Source organism: Sphaeramia orbicularis, chromosome 1, assembly GCF_902148855.1.
Source record: "Sphaeramia orbicularis chromosome 1, fSphaOr1.1, whole genome shotgun sequence".
Lineage (NCBI taxonomy): Eukaryota > Metazoa > Chordata > Actinopteri > Kurtiformes > Apogonidae > Sphaeramia > Sphaeramia orbicularis.
In genome coordinates, this window is record NC_043957.1 from 1,654,143 (window position 1) to 1,668,362 (window position 14,220).

General features: G+C 38.8%; 1 protein-coding gene across 1 annotated transcript; it reads right to left on the reverse strand.

Annotated features, from left to right (window-relative positions):
• Positions 1 to 766: 766 nt before the first annotated feature.
• hand2 (heart and neural crest derivatives expressed 2) lies at positions 767 to 14,014 on the reverse strand. The gene is made up of 2 exons (XM_030142042.1): positions 13,242 to 14,014; positions 767 to 1,671 (listed from the first exon to the last, which is right to left on the reverse strand). Exons 1-2 carry the CDS (start codon positions 13,866 to 13,868, stop codon positions 1,546 to 1,548), a joined length of 753 nt encoding a protein of 250 aa, XP_029997902.1. The 5' UTR covers positions 13,869 to 14,014; the 3' UTR covers positions 767 to 1,545.
• Positions 14,015 to 14,220: the final 206 nt, after the last annotated feature.

Sequence of the window (14,220 nt, forward strand, 5' to 3'; positions counted from 1 at the left end):
ACATGGAAACACAACCTGTGTGTGTGTGTGTGTGTGTGTGTGTGTGTGTGTGTGTGTGTGTGTGTGTGTGTTTTAGGTTGGAGGCGGCCTGAGGTGCTGCACTGGTGTGTGTTTTTGTCGATATTTCGTAGAAAACAAAGCATTTTTTTTTTTGCATAATTTTAGAGAAATGCTCCAGGAAACATGAAATAAATCTGCAGGTCGACAAAGAATCCCAGTTTCATTCATAACACAGAATAAAACGTATCTGTTAGGAAAATGTATTTACACCAAACACTTCTCATTATTTGATGTAAGATGGAACATTCTGTCTAAAGAGTAAGAGAAGCAGAGGTTTGATGTTTCTGCAGTTTAAATTCTGTGCAAAAATGCTTAAGAATTTAAGATTCATTTGGAAAATCCTGGTTCAGTTAAATGATTCAGTAGGTTGTGGGTCTGTAGCGTCTGTTTACACAGTCTCTGAAGGGGACAAAGTCACCTTTTCTATATTTTATACATTTATATTTTTAAATGTATGTGTTTTAATGACATTTAAGGACATGGATTTAAGGACAAAATGCAGATCACCTTTTTATATTTTATACATTCAGATCTTCTTAGGTTTTGTGGCATGTTTTTGTTTTTTTTTTAAGAGAGAAATAGTCCAGATTTGAAGCTGGACGTTAATGTAAGTCAATGGAAACACAACCTGTGTGTGTGTGTGTGTGTGTGTGTGTGTGTGTGTGTGTGTGTGTGTGTGTGTGTAAAAACCATGGTGCATCCTCAGTTCCCATGTGGTGGTTTATTAAATTCATGATGACACTGTTTACATCCCACGTTAAGTATTAGTTGGACTCCCACCACACGCTCATACCACAACATGGACACGTACGTCGTCGACGCCGTGACGTCACTACATTTACAACGCACGTTTTTTTTTTTTTTTTTCCCTTTTCTTTTTTTTCTCTACAGTTACAGACAAACAAACAATTACAACTTCACATACACCAAACAGTTTGACCAAATACATTTAGGAAGTGTTCGTCGTCGTGGCTGTTTTTTTTTTTTTTTTCAATTATGTTTTTTTTTTTTTTGGTTTTAATTCTGGTCCTTCGAACGGCCACATTGCACATAAATATATTCCGTTAAATAAAGCAGAGAGCGCGTCCACGTCCCGTGTGTGTTTGGAACAGTTCCATATTCTCCCGTCGTGTGTTTGGACTGAACCTGCGCATCCAGGAGCTGCGTCCGCAGGAAACTGGCGCACATTACGCACCAAAATGAAGCGGTCTGGTCGACTCTTACGCCGTAGTTTGCGCTGTTTTGGTTTTGGTTTTGAACTGTAAAAGGAAGTCGGGCTCAGAAGTGACGTCCTAAACCCACCAGCGGTGACAGCTGTGGAGCTGAAGTGGAACAGGCGCAGCGCAAACACACAGGCCCAAATGTCCGCACATGAAGAAGATGAAGATGACTGCCTGCACAGTTCATCAGACCGCATCCTGAACTGTCCTCCTGCTCTCCAAGGATTCGTGGGAGGAGGAGGAGGAGCAGGAGCAGGAGGAGGAGCTACTGTTTGAGCTCCAGAGCCCAGACGTGCTGCGGCCATCCTGTCCGTCCTTTGGTTTTCTTATCTCCTCCTGATGAAGAGGACGACGATGACGATGAGGATGAGGTGGTCTTGGGGATCTCCACCTGCGCACACAGGACAACAGTTAGATCTGCGTCTGGGAGAAGGAGATGAACCCATACAGACCACACCTCCACCTTTAACCTCCACCACCTACTGATCTAAGACCTGCTGATCCTCTGATCCTATCAATGCATGAAAATACCTGCTGTCAAATACACTTCTTCATCTGGTCCTGGTCATCACATATGACCCATTTGGACGTTCAGAGGCTCCGTAGTTACCATGGAAACACCGTCATCTTCTACCACATTGATTCTCCAGTCAAACCCATGCAGTTGGATCAGTGACAGTGGATGGACACACTGGGGTTATGTTCAGTCGTTGATATTTTTGCTGAAAAAGTGACTTTTTCTTCAGTTTTCTCTGTTTACATTGAATAACCTCTGCAGTTTTACTTTCAATGAACATCTAAAGGGAATGAAATAGAGGGAAATATATGATTTAAAGCGGAAAATACAACATACAGAAGGTAATGTTGTAATAAATAATGATAAATCACTTCAGTAAAAGTTAAATACAGGTAAAAATTCATTTAGGAACAGACACAACAGTAGCAGTGGGTCTGTATGTGTAAAAACTACTGCTCCTTATTTCCTTTTCTCTATTTATTTGGTCCAGCTGAGAAAAAAAAATCCGTTCTTCTCCTATTCATAATTTGCAATAACATCAATACCTAATTATCTCTTCATCTCCTTGATTGTAAAAATATTTATAATGTAATAAATATATTTAACTTTTCCAAGTGCGACATTTATCCTGTAACAGCAGCTCCAAAATGTCCAAACGGCTGCATTTAATGTGAAATTAACAGTTAGGAGTGGAATAACGTGTCGCCAGAGAAACAATGACAGTGACCTGGTAAAGTCACATCACCCTCACCATTTGACGAAAACTAAAACTCACGTTATTTCACACGATATTTCGATGAACAGCATTTCAGAGGTCACGCGCCCACCTGTTGACTTCAGGTGTTCAGGGTTTATGAGGCCGGAAGTGATGACACTGAACAGAAAGATTCACTGGAGTCATGTTAAGGACTCAGTTTATGTGTGGGGGTTCAAAGTTCAATTAGACTTGTATTATTTAATCAATAATCCATAAACTTGACAGAAATATTCCTGTTGGAAAGGAGCAAAGACTCACTTTGTAAAACAAACAAAAAAAACTACTTTAGTTTCTGCTGCAGTCACACTAACCCACTACGGATTTCCAAGAATTACATTAGAATTATTATTTTTTTATTATTACGCATTAGCAGTAACATTAGTAGTAATAATAACTGGGTTTATTTGGTTAGAAAACCTGCCCAATAATTCACAGATTTATAATAATTTATCAGAATTTTCGCTGACCATCCGCTTTAATGTTTTAATGATATTGACAATATTTCATGCTTAATACAAATTATTTGTATTATCTAACTTATTTATTGGGGTTGCATTACGTGTTTGTAAGCATATGCACATACAGTCCAATAAAGATAAAAAAATTTAAAAAAATAAAAATGAATGCATACGTACATACGAAGAAAGGCCTGTCTCAAACCCTCAGAACAATTAAGTAAAACTATTAGCAATAATAATAATAATAATAATAATAATAATAATAATAATAATAATAATAATAATAATAATAGAGGATTCTGGTAAAATAGGTTATTTGTGCAGCAGATGCGGCAGACCGTAGGATTCATTCTAGGAAATCACTGAACAGTTATAACAGTAATATATAATAATACAACAAATTGCATTATATATGAACCTGAATAAAAATGATGTTCGTGCTCTTTGTTTAAACAGATTTTAAAATGGACGCAGTTTGTAAAATGTGAAACATGCAGCAGCCACTGAAACCCACGACCACCCCAGAAGAAAAACTAGAAGAATGTTCGTCATCTGTGTTTAGTCCATTTACTCCCAGACACAAGACATGATCCTCTATAGTCTTGATTTATTTCTCGTTTATTTCAACAGAAATAAATAAATAAATAAATAAATAGAAGTTCCGCTGCCTGTGTCATACTGTTCCATAATCCGCCACAGTCGCTTTTGAGTTTATTTTAACCTTTAAATGAAATTCGGTCTAAACAGGACGCAGTAAAAAATAACTGAATTACAACTTTAAAGCAATTCAGCAATTAGAAAAAAATTCTCACCCCTTCTTTATCGTTAATATATTTTATTTTACAGGCTGATTTTACGCTTCAAATCTTTTATTTATTTTTATTTTTATTTCTTTCTGGTTTTTGCAAGAGTACAGTGTCCTGGCCGATATTTTCTACTTTAACCGCTCATACTGTCAGTGGAAGAGGCCAAATCTAAGTTATTAAATTATTATTATTATTATTATTGTTATTATTATTATTATTATTATTATTAATAATAATAATAATAATAATAATAATAATAATAATAATAATAAAGTTTAATGAAGAAACTGAGCCATAGATGGAAAATAATAAAACATCACGAGTTGGCGTGAATTCGTGGAAAACTGTGGAAGCATTTTAAATAAATAAATAAATAAATAAATAAAATCTGTGTGATTAGTGAAGTCTCGGTCCGCGTGCGTCCATCAGTTAACCACAAACCGTCTCGTGCGTGTATTTGGAGCCGTAACTTAGGTGACCGGGGCACGCGCTCAGATCCGCCTCGGTGTTTCCGGTGAGTTTGTGGAACTGTGCTGTTTTCTCTGCGCTCATCTGAAGCCCCCTCACTGACCAAAAAAAAATAAATAAATAAAAAAAAAAACAAAAACAAAACAAAAAAAAAAAACTGCGCGCGACTCATTTCTGCATCCTCACGTGCGGCGGCGCGGGTCTTTGTGTCCCAGGAAAACCAGAACAACAGTGTGGAATAAAATGGTTGAACTAGGGCACTGATAATAAGAGTCAGTTGAGTGCAGGTGGCTCAGATAAAGGCAGTTTTACTGCAGGAGCTGCTGTGGTGGACTGGCCTGTTGGCACTGGTCATGTGACCCTGGGTCATGTGACCCTGGGTCCTCGTGCCCTGAAACTGCCCCTGCAGGCTGCACGTGCTGCAGCAGAACCTCTACCTGTACTGCTGTCAGGATGGAAACACCACCCATGTCACCCAGGTTTACCCCTAGGGCTGAGGGGCTGTGTATGCAGCATGAACGTTCAGATGAAAGCACAAGTGGCTGACCCCCTCAGCAGCAGCAGTCCCACACAGCACCGCTGGACAACAGAAGGTCAGCTTTACACTGCTTTTGGTTTGCATAGATGTTCAGAACCAGAAGCTGCTGCTGATCTAACTTCAGGTAAAGTGCATAAAAACTAACCAGTGCATTTGTCCATGTCCTAATGGGAAGACTGCACGTAAAAAAAAAAAAAGGAAGCTTGTGATTTTCTAATGACCAAAAAAGCAGCTGTTGAGTTGTATTCTATATTTACTGACACTGTATGGTATAAACCAGGGGAACCTGCCGCCAAATCAGACCCACCAAAGGGTCCAGTCTGACCCACCAAAGGGTCCAGTCTGACCCACCAAAGGGTCCAATCCGACCCACCAAAGGGTCCAATCCGACCCACCAAAGGGTCCAGTCTGACCCACCAAAGGGTCCAATCCGACCCACCAAAGGGTCCAATCCGACCCACCAAAGGGTCCAGTCTGACCCACCAAAGGGTCCAATCCGACCCACCAAAGGGTCCAGTCCAGCCCATAGGATGAACTTGGATTGTGTAAAAATGACACTGAAGATAAACTGAACCAAGAGTTGAAGTAGTTTGAGTTCAGCTTCCACATCCAGACCACTGTGATCTGAAGGAAAAGAAAAACACAATCACCTCTGAATAATGACTCCAATGTTCTTCTTGGTTTAATGTGGAAAAAATATCAGGTTATGCCGATGAATGATGACAACTTCAAAATGTTCTCCTTGTTTTAGTGCAAAAACTAACATTAAATTATGAAAATATTACATGAACTAATTATCCTTTAACAGTAAAATGAGAATAACCTGAAATGTCTCAAGAAAATTAAATGCAATTTTAACAATATTCTGCCTGTTACTAAGTGTTTTGTGCTTTTATAGAACTGATCCATAATGTACATGGATACACTGAGGCAGAATATTGTTAAAACTGCACTTAATTTTCTTAAGAAATTTCAGTTTTTTTCAGATAATTCACATCTTTTTTATTTGGATAGTTTGTAAATGTACATATTTTCATAATTTAATGTTTTTGATTTTTTGGTTTTGTTTCTTTTACACTAAAACAGAGAAAAAATAGGAGTTGTCATTATTTATGAGTTATTATGCTAGTATTTTTTTTTGGTCTGACCCACTTGAGGTTAAATTGGGCTGAATGTGGAACTGAACTCCAGTGAGTTTGACCCCCTGGTCTAAACTATTATCCAGTTCATGATAAAAATAGAAAACATGCTGTCAAATAAGCCTGTCTACTTCAGTAAATACTGTAAATGCTTTATTATAGTCGATTCTGCACAAATCTGGATCTAAGGATTATTTAGAACATTGAGCCAACGCAAAACAGGCCAAGGCTGCGACGTGGGCCAAACAGTCAGTGTGCAAAAAAAAAAAAAAAATAAAAGGATTATCCTCCCTGCATCGTCTGCTCATGCAGTGTGCACTGGTTAACACACACTCACAGACCTGAGTTCATTTAGAACAGGGGTTCCCAAAGCCCACACAGGCCGACCTGAACGGTTTGGGGAAAATACACTGAAAAGTCACCATGTACTGAATACAATACAGAGCATAGTTTAAAAAAAAGAGTAAAATTCCTTTTATTCTTTTGAAGATACTTGACGAATAAAGACGATTCTGATACAAAATTAACAATGAGAATTAATGTTGAAGAGTTTTACTGTCAAGCATCTTGTTTAAGCGTTGGTAACATTTGAAGGACATTTATATTTTATAATATTCAAAATGACTTTATTTGAGTAGCTAAGTAATTAGTTTTTGTTGATGAAAAGTTCATTTATTAATTAATGACCAATTAATTTATTTTTCTTATCAGTGAAAGAGAGCACTTTTCAGTTTATATTTTCCACAAAATTACTTTAAAAAAAGTGCTTTTCTTTTATATATATATATATATATATATATATATATATATATATATATATATATATATATATATATATATATATATTACAGTTAAATATATGTTGTTTGTTTACAAAGTTCTGAAAATATAAACAGGAATAAACTTTGCCTAATTTTTTTCAATCAAAAAAGCTGAAGCTAGAATTGGGGGTACTTGAATTTAAAAAAAAGTATATTTCAGCGGGTACTCCACTGTAAAAAGTTTGAGAACCACTGATTTCGAAGATCATCCAAATGCACTTTAAGCCTAAACATTAACCTTAAAGTCAGAACACACATCATGATGCACTGCAGATCCAATTCAGAGCTGCATCTGAAAGTCAAGCATCAACAGGCAACAAAAACTCAAACTAGTCATTGTGCTTTTTGTGTATTTTTTGGAGTGTGTGTGTTGTAGCAGAGCAGCGAAGTGCAGCTTCGTGAACGAGTTGACATGAGTTATTATCAGCACTACATCCTCCTATTAGTGATTCCAGTTTGAAATGTGAGGAAAAATTGCTTTCTGGCATCAATTATGCACCACACTTCCTATAAGCAGCACGTTAGGCAACAGACAGGAAATCATTATTGTGCTGGACTGTGCTGCAGCAGATCCACGGCTCTTCTGCACTGGTGTCATGTATTGTTTATTTCTGCACATTATTCCAACGCTTGGCTCCAAATGCTTCATGTTCAGTGTGCAGCATCTGAGGCCAAATGGAAGGAAAGTGTGTGTGACCAAGCTGGTAATAAAGGAACGACGAAGCCGCAAGTTAGTGATCCCACTGAGGGAAAACTCCAGCACTGCACTGACATCTGCACACATGTACTGCATGAACGGCCTCTGCTCAAGGGTTTAGCTCAGTCCTTTTTACTCCTGCATGTCTTTCCATGTCCGATTTGTTATTGTAGTGTTTTTTAACCTTGGCGTAAATATACATATACAACTAAAGTACAACTGAAAACCACCCAAATGTACAAAAAGCTAACTCAATACTACAGATGAGAGATATGCACAACAAATAAGAATATATACAGGCAGTGGAGGATGTATACAAGGATAAATGTCAGTGTTTTTCAACCCTAGGGTCGGGACCCCCCATGGGGTCACCTGGAATTCAAATGGGGTCGCCTGAAATTTATAGTAATTGTGAAAAATTAAGAAAAACTTACTAATAAAAAAAACTATGGTTAGTTGACAGAGCCAATCCCAATCCATAACAGACGAACTGCAGCACTGTGGTTGTGTTTGTGTCACATGTTCACTGTGGTCAGTTTCAGATGCTGCAGCTCTTTCATCATTCATAGTTTCAGTTCTAGTTTGTTCAGTATTAATTGTCCTCCTTGTAAATCCCAGCTGGACTGACTGGACAGATCCTGACCTTTAATCTACACCTGGATTTACTGCCTCTGTCCACAATAACAGACATTATATAGACTAAATGTCCACAATAATATAAATTATATAGACTAAATGTCCACAATAATAGAGATTATACAGACTAAATGTCCACAATAATACACATTATATAGACTAAATGTCCACAATAATAGACATTATACAGACTAAATGTCCACAATAATAGACATTATACAGACTAAATGTCCACAATAATAGACATTATATAGACTAAATGTCCACAATAATAGAGATTATATAGACTAAATGTCCTCTGAAATTAACCTGTATTTGCAACATAGTATAGCAAACTATTACATGATCAGAAACAAATTAATTTTAGCAAAAAAAAAAAAAAAAAGTCTCAGTTTTGAATGTCTGGGGTCACCAGAAATTAGTGACGTTAAAACGGGGTCATGAGTGAAAAAAGGTTGGAACCACTGGAATAGCCTATTTCTGTATTTCTGTATTTCTTCGCTCTTTTTCTTTCTTTTATATCTCACTCTTATTCTAGGACATGTTATTGTACTTTTAGAATGAAAGCTCCTTCTGTATTTGGCTGAAATAACACAACTCCAGTGGCTCGACCCCATGCGTTTGTGTGGAACCTGTTGACATACTTGAATTTAGTTTACCTACAAAAAAAATGAGTTGAATTGAAAAACTTCATCAATTGACTGAATCTTAGTTGTTGAGGCAACATGGTTTGTTTATGGTGAGTGAAAAAATGCAACCAAGTATGTTGAAAGTATATACGTTTAGTCCAACTAACATAAACAAAGTCATTTCAGCTAATATCCAGTTTGTCCGCTAGAAAAGATAGGAATTCTTAAAAATAGAGTTCAGGATTGACTAAAGAAATTATTTGTCCAGAATCACTCTGGTAGTTAAAATAAGGACATGATTTACCTGAATTCAAATTAAATATGTTTTCTCTTCTGTTATACAGGGTGTCCCAAAAAAACCGACAACATTTGAGAAGTCCATATCGGAGGGACTACACGGTCAAAAGAAATAATACTTAAGAGGAATTATTTTGGACATAAAATGTTTTGTAATTTGTAGAATAAAACATTTTAAGTCCAAAATAAACCCTATTAAGTATCATTTCTCCTGACCGTCTAGTCCCTCTGATATGGACTTTTCAAATGAGGTCCATTTTTGTGGGACACCCTGGACATGTAGTCATGATTACACTGAAACTGTTGTTTGTTTGTTTGTTTTCTGGTGGAAACATTGTGTTCATTATAAATAGAGTTCAGCAAAATAAGTCTTTACTTCAGCATAAACAGATTTGTATTTGGAACAATGAATATGTGGTTTTTGTTTGTTGTTTAAAGTAATTAACGACCAAATAAACTGCTACTATTTGAAGTAGTTGAATCAATTCATGAATTATATGTTAGTTAAATATAAGGTCATAGACTAAAGTTACCTTAACTTTTGTGCTTTCAACTAAATACAATAATGTAGAACCTGTTGAAAAGAAAAAAACTATGTTAAGTTACGGATCTATTTATTTATTTATTTATTTATTTTAGCGTATATTTGTCATGTTTAACGGTTTTCTTCCATTATATTAGTACTTTGTAATCTATGTGATATTTTATTATGTTGGTCGTTTGTCCAGAAATGAGCTTCTTTGCTAAATCTGGTGCATGCATCTTATTCTTTGCAGTTAATGCTAATACACACTGTCCTGTAATTAAATAAATAAAAACAAATACAGACAAATATGGCTGGTTTAGACTCACAACGACAGTGGAATGGGTGTAAAAGCCACTGGAAAGACCATGTAAAGCTTTGGCCAGTGCACGGGAGCAAAGCGACGTGGGTAATGTATGAGCCTGGAAGGACACAACGGTGCAAACGCCTGGCTGGGAAGAATAGTGGTGGGTTCTCTACACTGTAAAAAAAATCCTGTTGTTTTTACGGGAAAAAAATGGCAGCTGTGTTTCCAGAACAATACAGTAAAAAACACATCCAACTGTAAACATATTTACAAAGTAATATGTAGATTTAACATTTTAAACATTTAGATTTAACATTTTAAACCTGTAGATTTAACATTTTAAACAGTTAGATTTAACATTTTAAACCTGTAGATTTAACATTTTAAAACATTTAGATTTAACATTTAAACCTGTAGATTTAACATTTTAAACATTTAGATTTAACATTTTAAACCTGTAGATTAACATTTTTAAACATTTAGATTTAACATTTTAAACCTGTAGATTAACATTTTAAACATTTAGATTTAACATTTTAAACCTGTAGATTTAACATTTTAAACATTTAGATTTAACATTTTAAACCTGTAGATTTAACATTTTAAACATTTAGATTTAACATTTTAAACCTGTAGATTTAACATTTAAACATTTAGATTTAACATTTTAAAAATGTTGATTTAACATTTTAAACATTGAGATTAACATTTTAAAAATGTTGATTTAACTGGTAAATGGAGCGTACTTATTCAGTGCATTTTCTCCACCTTCATGGTGTCCAAATCCACCAGGTCCAACTGGACCAGTTTAGGGTTCAGTGTCTTCCATGGACACTTGGACATATGGACAGTCAGAGCCAGGATTGGAACCACCAACCCTTTGGTTACTGGATGAGCCGCTTGACCAACTCTACCGACCCATTCATTTACTAATGTAAAATGGTACAATGGTAAATGTTTACTTTTTATAACTTTTTTATTTAAAAAAAAAAAAATCAAATATGCCATTATTTCAACATTATGGTCTTTGCAGTTTAAACGGCACCACATTGTTTTTTACAGTTTTATTTTCTAAAAACAATAGAAACACATCATTTCTTCATCAAATCTGCTTTTGTTCACATACTCCTCCTGTAAAAACTACAGCTAGATTTTGATTTAATCGTTAACACAAAAATCTTTTCAAATAAACAACTTTGCTTTGTATGATCACATACAGTTTTTTATGTTGCAGTTTTATAACTTTTTGGTGCTAATCCTACAGTCATTTTTTACAGTGTGGCTGAACCTGGCCCCTCCTGGCTCCAAGCTGTCTGAGGATGGCGACCAATTTTCTGGCTCTGCTGTTATATACACTTGATCAATTGGGCCATACCACTATTGTAGAGCGAAAAAAATATTCACCTCACCAAGATTAAACTCTAGGGAGGAAATCACCTTTTGGGTTTAATAATACTAATGAGCTGCGGTGAAATACAGAGCCAAGTGTCCACGGTGAACTGTGGTAAACACACTTCCATTGGACTGTTTACTCTCTCTTTAGCTGCCCCTCCATGGGCTTCACTTGCATTTCAGAACCCCCCCCCCCCCAAATAAATGAGGCTATAAGATTACCCTCCATTTATGTGTGTGTTTGTGTGGACGTGTAGACTATGGTGTGTGTAATTCCAGCCCAGGAAAAGCCTGCAGAGCTGTTTTTCTCTGCTCTGGGCTGTTTTTAACTCACTTTTAGCCTCAGCCAGTTTTAAACAATTAAAACATCTATGTAGTTATTGTCTGTAGTGTCAGTGGAGTTGTGAGGTGTTCAGGTGGAAGGAGTGTTTATGATGCACTGATTTAACTCGATTTACACAAATGTCAAAGAACTCCACAAACTCTCACAGGTTATCCAGCATAAAAGAGCAAAACTGTTCCAATAACTCATCACGTGTTCATGTCTATGTCTGTTTATTTAAATCTGCATCCTGCTAACAATGACGTAATAAATAAATAAATAAAAATCCTGCGTTTATGTATTTACTGTGTATTGTTCTTATGTCCAGACGCATAAAAATGTTAATTCTACCAATGCATTGAGTGTTTTAATGTAACGCACTTTTGTTTGCAGCAACATTTGAAGAGATTAATATTAAATCCTGCAGCCGACATCAACCATCCAACTCAAAGGCAGCCGAAAAACAAGGCCGTCCTCTGCATACAAACTTTATTCAAATATACGAGAATAATCCTGGCTTTTTTTTTTTTTTTTTTTTTTTACTAAACCGTCACTTAAATAATAAAAACTCAGGCGGCGGATTTTTTAAGTGTTGCACGAACAAAAATATCTGCCTTTAATTTTTCATTTTACGCATTCTGCGCTCTCAGCCACTGCAGCAGATAACTGAGGACTGAACTGTCTGATAAATCTGGCAGAACGGATGACTGTAAATGGAATAAATTATTCTAAATGAAAAGTTTCCATATTTGACAAACTATAAAATCTGGCTTTACGCAGCGGTGCGTAACGCGCCTCCAGAGCCTGCCTTCTTCCAGCTGAGTGTGCTCCCATTAGCTCCTGAACCTGGACCCGGTCTGGGACCTGGGTCCGTCACTCCATCACTGAGTCCACAAAGGCCGCTCTGCCTAACCCGCTCACCTCTCAGCTGTTCAGGGTGGTTTTTTTTTTTATTATTATTATCTCCCTCCTGGTATTTTTCTGCAGCCTTAGTTTCACATTCAGAGCCTGAACAGACCCGTGGAAGGCCTTTAAGGCGAAAGAGGATTACATGGACAAAACCAAACCTCCTGTCTGCGCAGTTTAGGTTTGGAGTTTTCACATGAAATGAAAACAAGGATGAGTCCACACTTTCAGTCTGTCTGCAGATGATCCGCCCTTTCATAGGACACAAGGTCACCTGACAACAACAACAAAGACCAGACTGCAATCAAACTAAACCAGCAGTCAGTCCAGTTTTAGTTCTATGGCGCAAATCATAACTAAAGTTCTGTCATGACACTTTATGTACAGAGCTTTTATATCAGAGCTTTTATATCAGAGCTTTTATATCAGAGCTTTTATACAGAGCTGCTCCAAACCACACTGAAACCAACAGAATCCAACAGGACCCATGGTTTTTTCTGTTTCCTTAAAAAAGTGTTTTTTGTTGTTTTTTTTTTTCAGATAGGAGGTTTTGTATTTTGGTCCTAGGCCGTGTGTGTGTGTGTGTGTGTGTGTGTGTGTGTGTGTGTGTGTGTGTGTTTAGGTGGGGGGTCACTGGAGTGACGGACTTTCTGAACCCTCTCAGACTTTTTAAAGCCGTCGCTTCGGGGCCTGTTTTGTTCCGTGAACGCAGCTCTCTTTCACGCACGGCGCGTCCGCGGCCTCTTACCGTGTCTCTCTTCCTCCGTTCCTCGCGCGCCTCCGTCTTCTTCAGCTCGGCCTTGAAGGCCTGCGTGTCCCCGTGCTGTCCGTCCTTGTCCAGGATGTCCATCAGGTAGGAGATGTAGCTGGTGGCCAGCCGGAGCGTCTTAATCTTGGACAGTTTGGTGTCCGCCGGGACGTTGGGGATGCACTCCCGGAGCTCCGCGAAGGCCGAGTTGATGCTCTGGGTCCGCCGCCGCTCCTTCCGGTTGGCCGTGGGTCTCCGCTTCACGGGGCGCGGGTGCGTGTGGTGGTGGTGGTGGTGGTGCATCCCTACCGGGGCTCCGTTTACCGAGATGGCCCCGGCCCCCGGGACCAAGCCGCCGGTTCCGTAGTGGTGGTGGTGGTGGTGGTGCGGGTCCAGGCCGCCGGTGGAGCCGCCGCCGCCGTTGCCATGGTACTCGGGGCTGTAGCCGGGCGCGAGGCTGTACTCTGTCGGGGACATATCCGCGTGGCTGATCAGCCAGCTGGTGAAGTACGGAGGAGCCCCGGTGTCCTCGTGACAGCGGCCCGCCGCCGCCGCGTGCAGGGAGTAGTGGTGGCTGTCGTGGTGGTGCATGACCGGGTGGTGAGGGAAGCCCGACACCAGACTCATACTGACACACGCACGCACACGCACTCACGCACAGTCACGCGCACACACTAGCCTACCTCTGCTCTCTCTCTGTCTCACGCACGCGCAAACACGGTCCTGGGGGATGCTGCAGCCTCGGTCTTCAGTCCAGACTGGGTGCGCTCATGTTGGGTAACCCCCCCCCCGCCCAGTCCCACGGGGAGAGTCGGTAGTCCGTGCAACAGCAGACTAGACCCGGGCTAGTCCGGTCCACATGAGCCCTGGAGGCCGCACTTGTGTCCTCCCAGCCCCCCCTCCTCCTCTAGGACATGGTGCGTCCTCCTGTGTTCGGCAGAAGGCGCACAGCAGCGGGCATGCCTCCACCCTGCTCCTC